Source organism: Medicago sativa, chromosome 8 (genome assembly GCF_051527215.1).
Source record: "Medicago sativa cultivar Bolivia chromosome 8, Bolivia_mono, whole genome shotgun sequence".
Classification (NCBI taxonomy): domain Eukaryota; kingdom Viridiplantae; phylum Streptophyta; class Magnoliopsida; order Fabales; family Fabaceae; genus Medicago; species Medicago sativa.
Window position 1 is genome coordinate 31114004 of NC_140756.1, and position 20203 is coordinate 31134206.

Genomic DNA, 20203 nt, shown 5'->3' on the forward strand with positions numbered 1-20203 from the left:
CTAAGCATTTTAATCGTCTTATATTCAAATCGTTACATTTTTCTGTTACTTGTATACACAGTTTACCTTTTACTAATTCAGTATTCATTTGTTGCCCTAAAATTTGAATAGTAGACATGATAGTATTGTTTGTTTTCCTTAAGCATGATATTTTCATGCTTAAGGAAAACTATGATGTGAGGTTCATCATGTTAAAGATAAAGATATTAATTGTTACAGTAGACTTTTGATTTAGTGGCAACCTGTAAGATTGCTTTGTGATAAAACTCGTAGATGATCCTCTAAGAATGTAAGAGTTAGCTACCTATTGCTCAGGACATTAATTTCTTTCAAGTATTTCAGCAAAATATTTAAAGTGGTACTAGTTTGGGGGATATCGGGTAGGTCTGTTTCTTTAGCCAACGGAGATCTAAGCACAAATCTCTCTGAAAGACCAAATTCGGGTCATAATAGATAAAGAATAAGGAAATATTACATAAAGCGACCGCATAAAACACAAACTTCTAACAACATATCTTGATGAACGATGATGAAGCTTTAAGATTGGAACTGGGACGTAATAAGATAAAAAATCTATTTATAAAGATCGAAGATTGATAGCTCTTTGAAGGAGAATGAAACATGTATGAAGAGGTAGAAGAAAATAATGCAGGAGAACATTAGTGATTCAATTATGATCATAGCGGTTAGGGTTTGATTGAAGGTTAAAGATGTTGAAAAATTGGTGGCCGATCGAAGGTCGTATATAAAAGAAACTTTCGAAATGAGGGTTTATGAATTAACATCTATTTGGATTTTAGTTAGGTTAATAAGTGTAAGGTAATTGTTGAGTTGAGTTAATCATAATAAAAGTTTTAAAATCGATTCAAAATGAGTGATTTTGTAAAAAGACACATAGGCTATGTTCGACGATGTTAGATTTTGAGCTTATGGTTTATGGCTTAGAATTTATAAGTTCATATGTCAAAAAAAATTACTCGTTTTGTAACATTTTTTTTTCTCACGAGCTTATTCAATTAGCTTTCAACTTATCATTTTTCTCTCAATTTTACCCATGTCATCTTACTTGAAAAAATTAAATATTAATCAATCATTTTTTTTGTGTGATTTCATATTTATAAGTTAGTTCAACGGCTAATTTTACGAAACACTACCAATTCAACTAGTTAGCTTATACGATATTCCCTCCGTCTCTTTTTATAAGACTATTTTACAAAAATCACAAGTATTAAGAAAAGTTGTTGGGCTAATAAATTTGTCACGTATGTATGTTACATTGATAATATTAATGAAGGGTGTATTTGGAAAAAGAGTAATAAATGCATCTAGAAATTTGTACATAGTCTTGTATTTAGAGACAAAATTTTCTTGTAAATTAGTCTTATAAAAAGGGACAGAGGGAGTAGTTTATAGGTATAGGCTATAAGCTTATAAGTTCATCCACGTAAACTAGCCTATAAGTTGTCCACTATTTTTTACCTAACATAGTCTAAAAGTCACAAACCACAAGCCTCGAATTTCAATTGGGAGGAGGATTGGATAGCTCAACTAATTTAATCGAACAAATGATTGCTAACGTCTACTATTAACAAAAATTGAGCCGCATTGATACATATGAAGTCACAAACCACAAGTCTCGAATTTCAATTGGGAGAAAGGTTGGATATATAGCTCAACTAATTTAATCGAACAAATGATTGCTAACGTTTAACGTTAAAAAAATTTGAGCCGCATCGATACATTTGAAATCGGGTGCCGCACCGTAGAATTTACCTAAAAAAGCAGAAAACAGAAAACAAAAAAAAAAAAACTATTAATTCGCACATTGCTCTCTCATATAAGCAAAATACAACCGCCGTCAGCAGCTGCCATCCACCTTCGATATCCCTTAGAAACACTGGTATGTAATATGTATGTATTATTATAAATATTACTGCTGAATTCTTTCAACTCATGCATGCTTTCGCATAACACTAATCGTGGCTTTCTAGTTACTATTGGTGAACGAAACACTAATCTTTCGATACGGATAACAACATCGATGATTCTTACCTGGAGCGAGGAGTATTGAGAAACATGGTGCCATTTAGGTCTATTATTAAACAAGTATGGAAGAATGCATTCTTTGCTGTAAAGGTCTTCTGCGTTGTACATGTTACCAGGAACTATCTGATCACCAATGTTATGGTAAGCATGAATCCGCCTTCAACTTAATTATCACAATTTTTTTTCATGATTATTTACTAATCAGTTCAAATTCTGCAGACTTTTGGTCCTAGCATGCTTCCTACAATCGATTCGACACCAAGCATCTTTCTTGCTGAAAGGATCTCACCTCGATTTGGCAAAGTTGCTCGCGGAGATATTTTACATTTACGCTCTCCTCAAAACCCTAAAAAGGAAATTGGAAAGCGCTTGGTTGGATTAGAGGGCGATACCATTACATATGTTTCTGGTTCCGAAAACGGTGATAAGCATGAGACAGTTGTGGTAATGGTCAATTTCTTAATAAAAAATTTTCATTCTTCTTGTTTTTAAAGTTTAACATTTAATTGTCTTTTTATTTACTGAATGGATTATAGAGATTTTATTTTCTAAGGACCATCCTTTTTCTGTAGGTTCCAAAGGGTCATGTTTGGGTAGAGGGCGATAACAAATATAATAGCAACGATTCTAGAAATTTCGGTCCAGTTCCTTATGGCCTTATCGAGGGTAGGATATTCTGGAAGGTAAGTTTGTGTATGCACTGAATCCACTCGTATATTCCACTTTTTTTCTTCTGTCAGTTGACCCTAATCTTTTGATGTTTTATCTGAAGGTATCTCCATTTAAAGATTTTGGATCATTCCAGAGTAAATGATTTGAAGCTTTCGATCATGTAAGTTACAAATTACATTCTTGAGCAACATAACTATTTGTTGAGCTAGTTCGACCATTTTCTTTGCGATTTGGAGCTCGCCCGCTAAAACTAAGCATTTTTATCGCCTTATATTCTGTCAGTTTACGTTTTACTATTTCAGTATTCATTTGTTGCTCTAAAAAATTGAACAGTAGACATGATAGTGGAATTGGATGATCCCTAAGGAAAACTATGATGTGATTGTGAGGTCTATCATGTTAAAGATAAAGATATTAATTGTTAGACAAATATCTATGTAGACTTTGATTTAGTTGTAACCGGTAAGATTGCTTTTTGATAAAAACTCGTGATTTGGGTTTAAACCTCGAGTGAAAGTGCAATTTTTCTATCCCAATCAATTTTTGCAAGATTTTCAGGCCTCTCTTTATTGGGGCTTTAGTGGCCCGACCGTGAAATTTTCAAAGTACCTCCATACCAATAACTCAATCTATTATAAAATTCAACACTCACGCAGCACTTTCTGTTGTTTGAGTTTACACATATGTCTATGGTTGGCTGATCCTGCATATATTTACGCAGCTCTTTTAGAGAATGGTTTTGGACTAAGCATACTGAGATATGCAACGATTGCTTGATGGTTGAACACTTTCACCTTTAATTTTTCTTGCATGGTAATTCTTTGCTTGCTTTTAAAAATGCAAACTCTACACAGCTTGCTAGCATGGTGAAAAACTAGAGAGCATGTTTCTATACAATGATAGAGTTTTCTAGAATAGTTGATGCTATTTCTAAGACAACCCTAATACACGACCGTTGTCATATTGGCTCAATAGAGGAATTACGTCTGCTGAAAAAGGAACGTTGAAGTTATTATAAGCATTATTGTTGCTAGAAAATGAATAATATTATGAACTAGAGTGGAAAAAAAATTCAAAAATTAAGTGTTATCAGCAAAATAACCTTCGAATCTCGCTATGTGGATCATCCCATTCCATGAACTTCACTATGTTGGTGTAGCAAGACCCTGAGTATGTTGGAGCTTAAATTTATATTTCCTCACTTAGTAACTTAGCATATCAAGAGAAACATTTTTCTTTGTAATTTCATATCTTCTGCTCATGTTGTGAGTTTTCATTGTGTCTTCTGAACACATTTGTATCTCTTCTTGTGTTACCTTTTTCTGAGGCGTTTCTTGCGAGTCTAACATGGTTTTGAAGAATGAATGATTTCTGAGGCATTCCATATCAAGTAATTGGGCATAATTATGTTGAAAGACACCCAAAATACTTGTAATTATGATTATTGTTCAAGAAATTATTTGTGGGCATAATTCTTGTGATGTGTGAATTTATAATCAGTGTCCATTATTCTCACCTAATTAGAACATGAAGGAGTAAGATAGCTAACCTATTACCCTTCTTTTTAAAAATAAAACAAAACTAATTTTTATAATTTCACTTGCTGGCAAGCAGAGGACCTTGAAAACATTCCAAGGAAGAATGAAATTAATCTAAAGGATAATCGTATGTCACTCCAGTTTTATCAAAGCATGGATGCAGAATGTACCACAAAGCATGGATGCAGAAGAGAAATTTACGAAAGTATAATTTGTTACTATTTTTTTTATGGAAGAACTTGTGTTACTCGTTACCTTTGAATATTCAGCTTTAATGTATAATAATAAAGTTACTTTTTAATCACATTATAACAAAGGTTTGAAAATACACATTCAGAAAGAAAGAAAGAAAGAAAGAAAACAAGGTTTTTTTTTGTTACAAAAGAAAAAGTCAAACCAAAGCAAAAAAAATAAAATAAAAGAGACTAATGGCCACGAGGATAAGCAACACCCATACTATCTGCCGTAAGCAATAAACGAAGCTCAGCTGGAGGATTAAGCACGATCAATAGATCACTCGTAGACCTTGTTCCAAGTTTGGCTAAGAAGTTAGCACACATATTACCTTCTCTGAGAGTGTGACATAATTGAAAAGTTCAATCTTTAGTCATGTACTTTCTAATAATAGCTATCTCATTTCCATAATGGTGAGTGTAAACATCAGCATACCGCACTAGGTGAATAGTATGCATGGAATTAGTGTAGCAAATAAAACAAGGTTTGAAAATACGTAGTTTGTTTTTATTAAAAAAATTACTTACGCAGGGAAGAAAACATTAAATGTTGAGAGATGTAAATTACATTAATACCCGTGTGTTTTAGAAGTTGTTAAAAAGAAAGATTTAGGTTTTTAGCAAAAAAAAATAAGCAGGAGTGGGTTTGCTAACTTCTTCATGTTTTTAGATCAAAGTAAGTTATCGACCCATATGTGTATGTGTGCATGCACGCGCGTGTATAATCATTAGGAGAACATGAGTTTACGAAAGATTACACATAATCCTTACAAATAGAGTCGGATACTCATGTTAGCCTCATAATACATGAATAAAAGAAAAGACATTGGATGTTGAAGATGATCCCTCAAGTTTCTCAACCTTCTTTCTCCACCTTTTCCAGATTTACTAAGTTAGCAAACCTTCATTTCTGCTTTCAACTGATCTTGATTGCTTTCCTCTTGATTTTTTTTTCTTCATTAACATATGAAAGCAATGAAATATGTACAAATCACTCTTCTCATGATAGATTCCATGATAACCAAATATATATACAAAAATTGGGGGAAAGGCATATGTTTTCTACGAAGTTAACGCAATAAGTTCTTATAAAAATGTATTACAAAGCAGGTAAATTTAGCACTTATCAATTAATTTTTTCTAGCTTGCGAGAGATATCTTTTTTATCAGCAATATCTATTTGGTCTCTTCATCTTGAATCTTTTCATTCTCGGCTCATGGAAGTTCACAATTTTGTCTTTTCCACCAAGTTTGAATCTAATCTCCAAAATTAACGAAAGGTTAGATCTCATGTTGTTCTTCACTTTATGATGCTCACATAAATAACATTTACAATTTTAGATTTAAGAATTTCAGACACGGTGATTCACATACCTCAAGATTATTTACTCTATCTTCCTTGTATATTCTTTTGATTTCAATATCATGTTTCTCAATCAAATTTGAATCCTTAGTTGTAACGATGACTTAAATACCATAATCTAACTACTTAGTTGGTTCGTTAACAACTTTCAACGATTCTGAATTATTAACGTCTTCTGATGTAAAAACTAACTTGTTTGGTTTAAGGACTTGTTTGACATTTATAAGCTCAGAACCAAAATTGTCATCACCAACTATATTAGAACCAAGACTTCCTAATAGTTTTAGACGAACATTTATAAGAACTTGTTTCGGTCCATAACAGTTTTAGACGACCATTTTAATTCTAAGCTTATAAATGTTAAATGAGTGATCGATCAAAACAAGTTATTTTTTTACGTTCAAAGATGTTGATGATCCTGAACCTTTGAAATCCGTTATTGAACTATCTAATTCATTTGTTCAAGGGAGCAAATCATTTGTTACAACTAATAATTATCATTGTCTTTTGAAAGGTATAATATTAAAGGAATATACAAGGTAGATATAATCAATAATCTTGAGGCCTATAAATTAATATGTTATAATTTCTTAAATTTAAACTTATCAACATTAGTTATGTAAGAATCATAAAATGAAAAGCAACTTATGATCAAAATTTCCATTCATTTTAGATACAATAGATTCAAACTTGGATGGAAGCGGAGAAAAAGATCGTAAGTAATACCACTAGTAAAAAGATTCAAGATGAAGAGAACAAAGAAATACCACTAGTAAAAAAATATATTGTAAGTAAACTTTTTTTTTTAGAGAAATATTGTAAGTAAACTTCGATGCTTTGGAGGAATGTTCTCAGAAAAAAGTTAATTTACATTGCTCATCACCATGTAGGAGGAAATAAATTGATTGATTGGATGAGGGTACATAATCAACCAAAAGACATAGATATATACCATTATGTTCACCATTTATTTATACTAATGTTTTTTTTTTTTGTAACAACCTTAATGTTTGTTTGATCACATGAAATTCAAACTTATTTTTTTAGGAATTAAAAAAAATGTGTTTTTACATCACGTTTATTCATTTCTCCGTCTCAAAATAATTTTATGTTTAGTATTTTTTCTTTGTCTCAACATAATTGTCACTTTAAAATATCAATGCAACATTTATTATTTTTTTCCACTATTATATACTTATTTATTGAATTTCATCCAACTTAACTACCCTACTAACTACAGTTAATAAGAGTATTTTAGTAAATCATATTAATTTTATCATTGAAATCAGCACAATTACTCATTTTCTTAAAAATTGTACACAAACTTTAAACGACTAGAATTATTTTATGACGGAAAGAATAATTATTCACATGTCTTACTTGCTCAATATTTATCCCTTCATTAAGTGTATATATAAATAAATGCGTTCAGAAGCACTCTTATTTAATATAGAAAATTATTTTGACACAAACTTTAATAGAAACACTACCAAATATTGTTTTCTCTCCTCCCAAATATTGAATTTCTAGGTTTGTTCCATTTTTTCATTTCAGATGTTTTGTCACCTTTGTATGATTCATACTAGAGAAGAAATTGTTGAATGCTTGGAGATTTGTGCTTATGAGTCGGATAAATCTTTAAAGACACCGACACTTCAAGTTATATATCGGTTTATTATTTATTATGTTTTGTGTGAGTTGTTGGTGAAGGATGTTGATAGAACTGGGTCATTTGGTCACTGTTTATTCTCATTAACATTCAATTGATGCTTATATTTATGGGAATTACTAGATTTAGCGAGATTGCCTTTCACGACACATTCACCACCTAGGTTGCATTTTGTAATTGGCTATTTAACACCATTATTCCATGTTTTCCACCATGAAAAATTCGCTCTATATAGTAGTCTTGTATATTTATATGTTTGTTATCATCTAGATAATTTTATGTCAATATTTTGCAACAATCATTGATAGAATGAATTTCTCTTGAATTTTCGGTTCTGTTACACAATATTTAAATCGACATCGACATGAATATTGAGAATGAGAACACTCTTACCATGATGATGATAAATACAAGCATTGGGATCTTTGTGGTTGTGTAGCAATGCATTCTCCTTCAAAGCGACACCCTTCTCCTCTCACAAGAAATAGAATGAATTTCTCTTGAATTTTCGGTTCTGTATTTCTATGTTATTTTGTTCCTCCTTTTGCTCTACTTGTTGATCATATTTATACTCAAAATTAGGTTAAGTTGCCAAAATGTATAGTGAGGAGCAATAAAAAGAATCGTATTTTCTCTACTGTTGCTTGTGCCAATTTGCTTGTGACAGAATTGAAGTTGGTGGTTGCAGAAAATGACGTGTGGTGTGAGCTCAAAATGGTGAAATTGAAAAAGCAAATGGTAAAGAGAATTTGGAATGTTGCTCAAAAAATCAGAATTAGTTGGGTAGATGCTGCTGGGACATTGTTTTTGCTAATATTTTTTAATTTTTTCCTTGGTGAAAAATGTCTTACAACAATGGTAGTGAAATAGAAAACAACCTTGCTAATTTTTATTTCTTTTGTTTCTAATTTTGTTGATTTTTTTTTGTGTGTGATTAATGATCAATAATTAAAATAAAAGCATATTATTGAATTTTTAGATTTTATCAGGATATTGAAATGATGGTAAATGTAACAAGATTAAAATTATTCTCACATATTTTGTTAGAAACTTTTAAATTCTATATGCATGCCATCCCCCTGCACTAAATCGGACACACACATTCCAATCAAAATTTACCTATTCTTTGTCGTAATAAAGTTCATATCCGATGTATATAGTGTGAAATGCTTCAGTTACCTTTTGGAACAATTAGGGTTCCAGTTAGGAAAGAAAGGGATCAAAAGAGAGTGTAAAGATTGAGAGGAACATAGTAGTTTCACTTAAACTTGTATGAGGATCAAAATTCTTAACAAAAGAATAAATAAAAAATTCATAAAAGGGTTACTATAATATACCAAGTAATCTAACTAACTAACTACTACCTTGTTCAACAAGTAAAGCAATAAGCTCAACTACCATAATAAAACTAAGCTAACTTCACTTACTTGCTTATCAAGTCACAAAACGAATTAACAAAAATAGTTAGCTTGTTAAGCAAGTAATCACACTTTAAACATGAAATACATCTCAGCGTTGCCAAGTATCATTGTTGTTTTTCCAGGACTTAAGGACTTAAGAATTTCACAATATAAAGGGTCGCAGTCATGTAAAGAAGATAAAAATGTGGGAACTGCTAGCACAAAGGTTTTGTCATGCTCATACGTGAAACATTGAATTCATTGAAATGGCTCTCATTTGGTTTACCAACATGAAAGAGTTAGACCTTTCGGTGAACAATTTCACAATTCTTCCTGCATGAATCCATGAATGTCACTTTTTGACGAAGAAACTCCATTCGGTCTATTGCATGCATCTTCAATAAATAGGAGGGATTCCAACCCAATTTAGAAACATTTTTTGCAAATAAGAATAAATTATAAGAATAAATTTTGACAATATCTTGCAATGTCACACACTATAAAAACAATATTAGTATTATTTTTTAAGGAACAAATATATTAGTATTTAATACAGTAAAAATTTATTATTTCAAAAAAAATACACTAGCCGTTTATCTCTCTCCTTATGTATTTATGTTTTATGAATATTAGTCACTTCGTATTCGTCTGTATTTTTTTTTTTATGAATTTTTTATTAAAGTTATATATATATATATATATATATATATATATATATATATATATATATAGAAGTTTGTGACTTTTAAATAGCAACAAACTATATGTATCTTTTACCAATAATTTAACAAATCTAATAAAAAATTCATATTTTTTCATTAACACCGACAATATAACATTATTAAAGAAAAATGTTTAAAAGTATAATTGAAATAATGTGAAATTCATCCCAAAAAAAATCATGTTTTCCATTTATATATTGTTATAGATTATTAGAAATCAAACGTAAAATAATACGACAAATGAATGATTAAATGATTGTTTGATTACTTATATTGAAAGTAATATTTTTATTAAAACAATTACAATATATATTTAGACTTTAAAAGGAAAAATATTTTATATATATATGTGTGTGTGTGTGTGTGCGCGCGCGCGCGCGCACGAGCGTACTTGCTTGCGTGTGTGTTCTATATGTTGTCTACACTACTCAAAGTTTTTGGATCTGTCGCTGATCCCATTGATTGATTTGTTTAAAATTTAGATTGTAAATAAGGTGTTGATTTTTTACAAAAAAATGGAGCTGATCTTGCTGTTGGTTTTTTCTTCAGAAGGATTGTTGCTTGGAGTGCTGGGGCCATTTTTATATATTAATTATGGGCGTGTAGGCAAAGAAATGAGTTTGATATTGTGGTTGTATTCTTTTTGATTTATTCTTTACACAATTTTTTTTGAAATATTAAAAACTAGTACCCGAAATCTAGGCATGGCAATGGGGCGGGGTGGGGACGGGTTTTACCTTCTCCGTCCCCATACCCGATTCTCATATACTTACCCGTTACCCTACCCATACCCAACGGGGATGAGAAATTGAATTCCATCCCCGTCCCCGACGGGTTCGGGTATCCCCCACCCCATCCCCATCCCCGCATTGAATAATTTTTTTAATTAAAAAATAGAAGTTTTTTGGCGTCCCCAAGAGCAATGTTGTAATACATTATCTAACAATGGTCTCACTTTAACATTTGTTTGACGGAAAGAGTTAGTTGATCTTTAAATATCAATGGTAGTTTTTATTAGGCTTAATTACCTTTTTTGTCCTCTAACTATTTAATTGGTATCGGTTTGGTCCTCTAACTAAAAATTGATTTATTTTGGTCCCTTAACTTTCTCTTTTGAATTATTTTGGTCCCTTAACTTTCTCGCCGTTACTACATTTGGTCCTTTCTGATAGTTTTTGGTCCCTTAACTTTTCTGTTACTATATTGTTGGTCCTCTAACTTTATTTATTAATATCATTTTGGTCCTATACCTTATTAATTATTATGATTAAATAGTAACTGATATTATTAGTAACTGTTATGGTTCATATGTATGTGTGAAACAGGAGGTCTGGTACCCACATAACACAAACCCTAATGTTTATTTGAATAAAACTAACAGAAAGGACTAATGTAGTAACGGTGAGAAACTTAGAGGACCGAAATAAATCAATTTTTAGTTAGAGGACCAATCCGGTACCAATTAAATAGTTAGAGGACTAAAAAGGTAATTAAGCCTTTTTATTAACATGACAATTATCAAACAAAATAACATGACATATCAACATAAAGTAATTTTTTACATTTGGGACGGGTTTGGTTATGGGTTCGGGGTGGGTACCTGTATACCCGTTACCCGTCCCATACCCGTGTTTTGAAATCGGGGAAAACTCATACCCATACCCAAACCCAGTCAAAACGGGGGAAACCCGTCAAATTGGGTTTGGTTCGGGTGGGTAACCGCGGGTATGGATTTTGTTGCCATGCCGACCGAAATCGAACCGGTGACCAATGCCTTTGCCTAAAGACTCAACGTATATTATTTTTTGATAAACACGTTATACTCAATGTACATTATTTTTTAATAAATTTTGCCTTTTCAGAAAAATAAATTATTCGATAAAAACAATAAAATAATTTCGATAGTAGCTTTTTACCTAAACATGTCAAACGCGTGGCTATTTAATTTTCTATAAATAAATCCAAATTATCAAGTCCATATTGTTGACTCGTGAAAAATTATACAATTTAGCATAAGTACGTATATTTTTTATTGAAAAATTATGCAATTTAGCACAAGTACGTATATTTTTTATTTTTAACAAAACTCACTTTTACTTTATCAATGAAAGCGCATTTTTGTTTTAATTTGAGAGAAAATCTCTATATAAATTGTAATAACTCGTGCACATTCTCATCACAACAATAAGGATCTTGTGCAAGGCTTAGCAGAACATTACATTAGTTCAAATATGAGTGCTTGCCGAGTCCTCTCTACCAGTGCTATCAAGGCACCAAATGTAGGTGACTCAACTGATCGTAAAATTGATTTGATCCCATGGGATCTCCAGTTTCTCCCATTTGGATCCAACCAAAAGGGGTTTCTTTATCACCATCCCACGTAGTAAACACGTCCAACAAAATCCAACACTTTAAACGGTCTCTTTCCCATGCCCTTGCATTCTTTCCACCCTTTCTTGGTTGTCTCGAAATAACTGAACACGAAGATAACACTATCTCGTGTTCCCTTGCATGCAACAATGTTGGTGCACTCTTTGTTCATGCAAAAGCAGAGAACACATGTGTTGCCGACATTCTAGGATCCACCTACCTTCCTTCCGTTTTCAAAAAGCTTCATATTTTTTCAATAACACCAACAATATAACATTATTAAAAAATAATCTATTTAAGAGTATAATTAAAATAATTAATGTTAAAATTTATCCCAAAAAAATCATGTTTTCCATTTATATATTATTATAGATTATTAGAAATCAAACGTAAAATCATACGAAAAATGAATGATTAAATGATTGTTTGATTATTTATATTGAAAGTAATATTTTTGTTAAAACAATTACAATATATATTTATGCTTTAAAAACAAAAATATTATACATACATACACACATACATATACATACATACATACATACATATATATATATATATATATATATATATATATATATATATATATATATATATATATGCGTACGTGCGAGCACGCGTGCGTACATGTGTATATGCGTGTATGTTTTATATGCTGCATACACTACTCAAAGTTTCTGGATCCGTCGCTGCTTCTGTCCCTAATGCTAATGACAAGAAAATATGGAAAAAATAGTTGTGTTTGCCACTTCATAATTTGAAATATTAATTCAAACATTTTAGTGAGTTGCATAGAACTTCTGCCTGCAAATAATTGCCTATCCTTGACTGTCTCGTGTACTGGGTGTTACTAAATTAGCATCACCTTTGTTTTAGTTAAAAGAAAATAAAATATCAACATGATTGAACCAAACCAAACCATTCGTTCTGTGTCGGTTTGGTTCGGATTTCGTGAGGCAAAACCTGAACTAAACGAAACAAATTACTTTTTATTGGTTCAAATTCATCATTGTAGTCTAAAAACTAACCAAACTGACATGTTACATTCCTACTCATTTGGGTTCTTAAGCGAGTCTAAAATGTACACATTTTTTTTTTTAATTGTTTAATGTCAATACCAAGCATTCGATTTCTCTAACCTAACACCACAAAAGAATTACTACATTGGTTTCACCAATATCTCTACTCACTCCGGTACTATTTATAAGAAAAATTTGACTTTAATTGATGTATCGTGTCTAGAATATAGACCAAATACACCATTTATACAATGAATCAAAAAAGTCAAATGTTTTTTATAAATAGGACCGGAGGAAGTATTTATACAAAATTTGTTTTAAAAGGCAAATTCTTATTTACCTATCAACAAAAGGTGGATAGTTGTAATGTAGTTGTTTCCCTTTCAAAGACTAGTTTATACGGTCACTTTATGAATCACTGTACTCCCTTTAAACAATATCTTTTTTTTTTTTTTTTAGCACAAGAAGAAACAGGCACAATAGATATCACTTGTTTTCAGATTTGGTTTCTGATGAGTGGCTCTGCATCTTACAAATTACACTCATTTCTTTTTCCACTTATATAACTTATTAATGGTGAAGGGTAGTGAATGGGGAAAAGGGAAGAAGAGGGGGGTTAATTTGTTGTAGAGGGTATACTATTACATCCCTTACTCTAAATGCTTATTAGGTGATGCTACAACTAAACCTAATTTTTCCCTCTCATAATCCTGCATTAATTGTTTTTAGTCATTTAGCCCTCCAATTTTTCCCTCCACTATTATGCCTTATTTGAAATTCAAATGTGTATTGTTGTGTTCCCTGATTTTCTTGCTTGAAAATAGAAAACGTGAGCTTTATCTGGTCATTTGTGTGCTATTAAATAGGACCTTTCCCATATCCCATGCAAAATAAATCAGCTACCCACTTCTCCATGTTGTTTCTGTTTCCAACACATCCCTTATACATTCAGTTATGAGCTATATATACACTTGAGTACAGAACATGCATATCCTCATCCAAAACTCCTCTTTCCTTTTCCATTTCGATTTTCCAATGGCTGGACACACCGTTGAACTCTTAATGGCTTTCCACTGCTTGACTGGTATGGATAAGTTACCTTTCATTAGATTCAATTCTTTTTCCTTCTTCTGTTTACGTTTCTGTTCGTTTTTCCTTGGGGGATTTGATGAAGGTGAATTTACGGATGAGACGTCTAATGTTATCTATGAAGAAGTTTTTCGAAATGTAAGGGTATGATTCCGTTGTAATCAATGTTGTTTTCACTATCTCAAAACTTTCGTATTAGTTACACAATATTATCCATACATTCGACTCTTTTGGTGTACCGTTTTAATGTTATTATTGAAATTATATATTATAATTTTTAGCTTATAAGACCCGTGCGGCGCACGGGTCGGCGTTCTAGTTTGACAGAAATTTATGATCGAATGGTAAAAAATGGTCTTGCATAATGCACCACCTAAGTGACTTGTGCACATTAAAATTGGACCGCAAGCTTGATTGATGCGAAGTAACAAAATCCTACCGAAAACTATTCATTGTCAGCTTTGGTTGTAGTGTTCCATATTTATATCTACATCCCTGCTAAAATCTCTACACACCATTATAAGAACAGAACTGAAATTCACAAATTTGGACCAACAAGGGGAATAGCATAAACAAAAGATGTTTGATCAGATATTACCACATACCAGCATTGCACTAATGCCACAACTCCAAACCCACAGGCTGAGCATGAGATTTATCTTTTTTATCTTCAAATAATTGTTATAATACCAAAATAGTCTATAAATATAATGACTAGTTAAATGATACTCTACTCAGTCTAGCTTAGACCAGATAAAATCTCAGGCCCCAGCAGATTAATTGAGAACAAGCAGTGAAGCCTCAGCAAAATCTAGAATAACACACTACATCTCAACCTTGACTAATTTCCTTCTCCTTTGCCTTGCATACATCTTCCGCAGTCTTAATAAATTTCTTTGTCAAATCATCAACCTAAACGCAGAAAAAAAAAATCAGAAATCAAATTTGTGGAGCTATGGAATCTCGACGCCATATTTGCTGCATTAAGCATATATAACTTACTTCTTTCTCCAATCTTTTTAAGTCATCCTTGGGAAGAATGGAGTTCAATTTCTTAATGGCATCCATTGCCTGTAAAACCAACATCTTTAATCACTACATGCAGAAAATTAAGCTAAACCATGAAGAAGAAAAAAATACTGTAAAGAGGACTATCTTGTTATTGCATTTTTTTTTTTTAAATATTTTATCTGCTCTAATAAGGATAGTAGATCATTATGGCATAGAAATATTTTTGAAATATTTTGAAGACCTAGAAAAACTAAGAGAAACTATTAGGAAAGATTTACAAAGTAATGAGTTGGACCGAAATAAGGTTTATGATAGAACATTATGACGTAATTTGATCCATGTAGCTTACCCCACTTAGTGGGAAAAAGCTTGGATGTTGTTGTTTTAAAATGTATTATCTGCTCTAATAAAAAAAATCAATGTACATACTTCAGGATAAACAGGTTGGGGTTAAGGGATGAATGAACAGACTGAAAATTAAGCGCCTAAAGCATATTTAAAAACTCATTAAAATGCTGAAAATTTTAAGCATTTAAAACATTTTAAGTCAATGGCTAACAAAAAAAACGACGACTGATGAAGAAAGAAAATCACTTAAAATGGCTGAAGAGATTCAGGGAAAGGGAGAAATCTCAAAACTTTCAGCAACTACCCTTTCCTTAATCCCTTAATTATACTACTAAAATCCAAATCCACCAGAAACAAAAAAAGTCAAGAAATAGAAAAGGCACACCACACCTTTTGTCGAGCTCTTCTAATGCTTTGCCGAGTATCCTCACAAGATTTAGTCACCAACTTATTCATAGCCTGAAATAAATGTAAAAAGAAAGGATATAAAGGCATGTTATCAAAGAAAGGTGTTACGTATAAATCATATAAAAAATATAAATGAAGTGTGATTAACATACCTGCATATGCTCTTTGGTCAATCTGGTCATTTAAGGTTGGAGAAGTAAATTAGTCAATTCACTCCAACAGGTATGAGTAACTGAACATAATAAATAGAATAAAAGCTTACGGTGGAATGACAGCAATCAATCTTTCACCATCTGTTCTAGGATTTAATCCCAACGGAGATGAAACAATGGCGTTCTCTAATTGTTTAAGTGTCTGCAAGAGTTTGTCACACCGTATGCAAAAATTAGTCATGTAATATTCAAAAGTAATGCTTGTTTACTTAGCACTTTACAAATAGCAAGGATACTCAAACTTGTAAGATAAAGTACCTCTGGATCATAAGGATTAACAGATAATGTTTTTGGATCGAGGACTGAAACAAGAGCAATCCGACTCAAAGGCATCTTGACACCACCAGTTTCTACAATAATGTGATCAAGCATTCCTGTAGAGACAAGCTCATCATTAATGTGTTGAGTATTAAGCATTCACAGACCCCTTCCCGGACCCTGCGTAAGCGGGAGCTTTAGTGCACCGGGTTGCCCTTTTTTTTTATTAAGCATTCACAGACACATAATTTAAAATACACGTCAATATACCTGCAGATGCTCTTCCTGTTCGTAGTTTGCTTAGTTCAACTGATAATGCAGTCATCGCAGCCTCCATCTGTGAGGCAGCACTTGCCTTAATATTAGGGCCAGCGTTTGGTGGAACTTCAATTGTACTAACACCACCTTCATCCTCTAAAATTGTATAAACCAGTGAGCATTACAAAACCAACATTACAAAATGAGTCTATTAAATTATGTTAGGCATACTATGGCCCTGTTTGGATAAGCAGCGTATTTTGCAGCTTATAACATTAACGCTCATGAATAAGCTATTTCTATAACACAAGATAAAATAAAGTCAAATAGTTTTGTCTAATCTTTAAGCTATTTTCACAAGCTATCCTAGATATCTTATGAAAATAAGCTGAAAACAATTGATGAACATGTCATAAGTTATTTTCATAAGTTCTCCCAAACAGTCAGTGACGGATCCAAGAATTTTGGGTAGTGGCGGCAATATATACATATAAATTTCAAACAATACATATTTACAATTTTTTGCGTGTTCTCTTATTTTTAAATAAGATATACACTCTCTACTTTTGACGGTTATTGATGAAATCTCTTCTTTTGCCTTTGATAAAGGAAATCACTTAGGAAGAAAATGCCTTTAATATGACGTGCATATATTATTAGTAATTTTTTTAGTACAAGATGTTAGTTTTAGTGAGATACTATACACTATTGAATATTGATAATTAATACTACAACTATATAACTGTTGGATGTTGATAATTAATAATTTTTTTAGTACAAGATGTTAGTTTTAGTGAGATACTATACACTATTGAATATTGATAATTAATACTACACCTATATAACTGTTGGATGTTGGTGGAGAACCATGAATAGCAAGGGTACCAAGAAAATCAAAAACAAAGTGGGGGCACAAGCCAGCACAAGTGCCAACGTGCATCCGTCCCTGCAAACAGTGTCACAAGTGTTCATGGCAGTAGATAAACTCAAATAAGTCATTCCAAAGAGGCCCTACATTGAATTTGGATTTAAAACCGTGTGACACAATTATTGATCTTGGTCGTACAATCTCAATTGAATGATGAAGATTATTGAAAGATGATTTGGAATCTGTTAATATGAAGAATCTTTAGAGTTTCCTAAGGCTTTGTTTGCGAGTTTGGAGGGGTAGGGAAGGGAGGGTTTGGAAAAAAATAAAGGAGTAAGTGGAAGAAATAGAGGACATTGGGAGGAAAGGGCTTTGGGGGGTTTATTTTTCTTCAAAATATAAAGCCCTCCCCATTTGGGGGAACTAAAAAATTGTATTGGAGGAGGGTTTTGGGGGGTTTGGGAGGGTTTATATGAATTTTTCAAATATAATATATGTTGTTATAATATTCTTAAAATTAAAAATATATTAATCATAAGCATTGGTTTATCACTCTCTAAAAAAATACTCTTTCAAAAAATGTGAAAGATTTCTCAATTTCCCCCTATATTTCTCACCCCCCAAAGTCATTCCTTCCCTTCCCCTCCAAACTTGCAAACAAAGCCTAATTGTACAACTTCCTAAATTGATTGATTGTTATTACTCCTAGAGTATACAACCTCCTAGGCTAGTGCTTACTCATTAAGCATTTGATGCATTAGTCGTAAAACCATTATAAATACAAGGTGTGTGATTTCATTATAGACAGAGTTTACACAAAGTTTACATACTTCACAGAATCAAACAATTTTAATCGATTACTGATATCAATTAGGCCCTGTTTGGATAAACAACTTATTTGAAGGCTTATGTATAGCACAAGCACTTATCATTACAAACATCGCTAATGTATAACCTATTTCTATAGCAAAATATAAAATAAAGTTCATTTTTTTCCTTAATAAGCAATGAAATCTTTTCATCAGCCATCTTACGATTCGTAGATAAGCTTAAATAAACTGATCCAAACAGACTCATAATGCATGTAGCTATGTGTGTGTCTATATGCAGGGAATCAGAGATTAACTTACTCGACTTTCGGCCTTTGGCAAAGGCTCTACGACTTTCAACGATAAAATTAGGCACCATCGGAGAAATGACAGCTCTAGTGGTATCATCAGTTATATAAAATTTAACAGGGGAATTTTCACAAACATGTAGAGCACAAGTTGGGAGGCGAAACAAATTCCGGCTTCCAAATGCTCGTCGAATAATGTAACCAGCCATCATATACTTATTCGATTCTAATCTTGCTCTGTTAATCAATAACAACAAAAAATTTAATAATAAACAAGTATTGTGGAAAAAAAAATCTATGTATTGTAAATCGCGTCGCTTTAACGCGCAATGGAAGGAAAATTCTAAAATTGAAATAGAAGAAGGAGAATTTGGAGTTGCTTACTGGTTGTGGCGGCTGAGGAGAAACTCCGGCAACGTTTTCCGGCGAGGTTTTGGTTTTCACGGCGAGTTGAGTTTCAAGTGCTGTGATTCGAACTTGTTGTTTGTGATACAAGGGCAAAATGGTAATGAATGATGGGCCTGTTCGAAACTTGGGATTGTGATTAGAATTTAGAATTTAGAATTCCATCTTAATCTATGACGACAAATTAATGACGGACAAATTAATGTTTACACCCTCCGGTCATAAATATAAGCAAAAATTTATATTTTAGATTCATTCAATAAATGATGCATGTTGTCTACAATAAAGACCACATATATCATTTATTGAATGAATCTAAAATATGAATTTTTGTTTATATTTGTGACCGAAGGGTGTATGTTAGAATAAACCGTCATTTTAATTGGTAAATCATCGTTTTTTGTTAATTTGATCCATAAATTATTAAAATCAACTAAAAAAGTCTCTAAACTATATTATTATTGGTCAATTTGGTTCATATTGAGAGACTAAATTGATGAATGGAAGTATAGTTTAGGGATATTTTCTTTAATTTTAACAGTTTATGGATCAAATTGGTTAGAAGGTGATAGTTTAGAGACTAAATCGAATGTTTATTGTTTTTCTTATGAATACTAATTAGTTCTCCTGTGAAAATCTGATGGGATTAATTTTGATATTGTTTTTTGTTTGATTGTAAGAAAATTGTGTGGATTAAATAAATTGAGTTTTTATTATTCTTAACATGTACACGATAAGATAAGAATAAAAATTTTGTTATGAGAGAGAATGAAAGTGTATAATTTAACCTAAAGGAGATTGGTGTTATTCTGGTATACCTTAAAAACCTCACAATGTTCGGAAATCGAGAGCAATGGTAATTTATATACAACATCCATATTCTTCAACCCTGCGAGACATATTTTATAAAAGACAAAATTGTGAAGGGTTTAAACTTAAATTGGACAATATCTAAGAACGTCGTGTGACGTACTTGAGTCTGAACTAGAACAATAAATTAGTGAAACAAAATTGCAATTAAGTAAAAAAAAATATACTTATCTCACATGTTTTTTGGGTAAATAATTAGGCCGGCTGGCATATAAGAAAACAATTGACATCAATTATTTTTGCAAAATCATGTTAGAATTAAAAATGCATTGTCATTGTTCTAAATGCCCCTCAGTTGCTCAAAAGCCCCTAAGATTTATTGGAATA

At 31.9% G+C, this 20203-nt stretch overlaps 2 protein-coding genes across 2 annotated transcripts; one reads left to right on the forward strand and one right to left on the reverse strand.

Annotated features, from left to right (window-relative positions):
* The first annotated feature begins 2037 nt into the window (after positions 1-2037).
* On the forward strand, positions 2038-3089 carry LOC146898374 (mitochondrial ATP-independent inner membrane protease subunit 1b-like). The gene is made up of 4 exons (XM_085737348.1): positions 2038-2187; positions 2266-2490; positions 2619-2729; positions 2819-3089. The coding sequence occupies exons 1-4, from the start codon at positions 2077-2079 to the stop codon at positions 2858-2860; spliced, it is 489 nt and encodes a 162-aa protein (XP_085593474.1). The 5' UTR covers positions 2038-2076; the 3' UTR covers positions 2861-3089.
* An 11577-nt stretch (positions 3090-14666) lies between these two features.
* Positions 14667-19147, reverse strand: LOC146898375 (Ribosome recycling factor). Its single transcript, XM_085737948.1, has 9 exons — positions 18986-19147; positions 18615-18838; positions 16629-16772; positions 16359-16474; positions 16151-16242; positions 16041-16062; positions 15871-15939; positions 15124-15192; positions 14667-15033 (listed from the first exon to the last, which is right to left on the reverse strand). The coding sequence occupies exons 2-9, from the start codon at positions 18811-18813 to the stop codon at positions 14953-14955; spliced, it is 792 nt and encodes a 263-aa protein (XP_085594074.1). The 5' UTR covers positions 18814-18838; positions 18986-19147; the 3' UTR covers positions 14667-14952.
* Between the last annotated feature and the right edge of the window lie 1056 nt (positions 19148-20203).

Excerpts from the sequence above, each read along its gene's own strand:
- LOC146898374 (XM_085737348.1), top strand. The coding sequence starts at position 2,077 with ATGGTGCCATTTAGGTCTATTATTAAACAAGTATGGAAGAATGCATTC. Across the intron at positions 2,491-2,618 it reads ATAAGCATGAGACAGTTGTG|GTTCCAAAGGGTCATGTTTG; the intron begins GTAATGGTCAAT and ends CTTTTTCTGTAG. Across the intron at positions 2,730-2,818 it reads AGGGTAGGATATTCTGGAAG|GTATCTCCATTTAAAGATTT; the intron begins GTAAGTTTGTGT and ends TTTTATCTGAAG.
- LOC146898375 (XM_085737948.1), bottom strand. The coding sequence starts at position 18,813 with ATGATGGCTGGTTACATTATTCGACGAGCATTTGGAAGCCGGAATTTG. Across the intron at positions 16,063-16,150 it reads TTGATTGCTGTCATTCCACC|ATTGACCAAAGAGCATATGC; the intron begins GTAAGCTTTTAT and ends TTAAATGACCAG. Across the intron at positions 15,940-16,040 it reads TGACCAAAGAGCATATGCAG|GCTATGAATAAGTTGGTGAC; the intron begins GTATGTTAATCA and ends CATTTATTTCAG.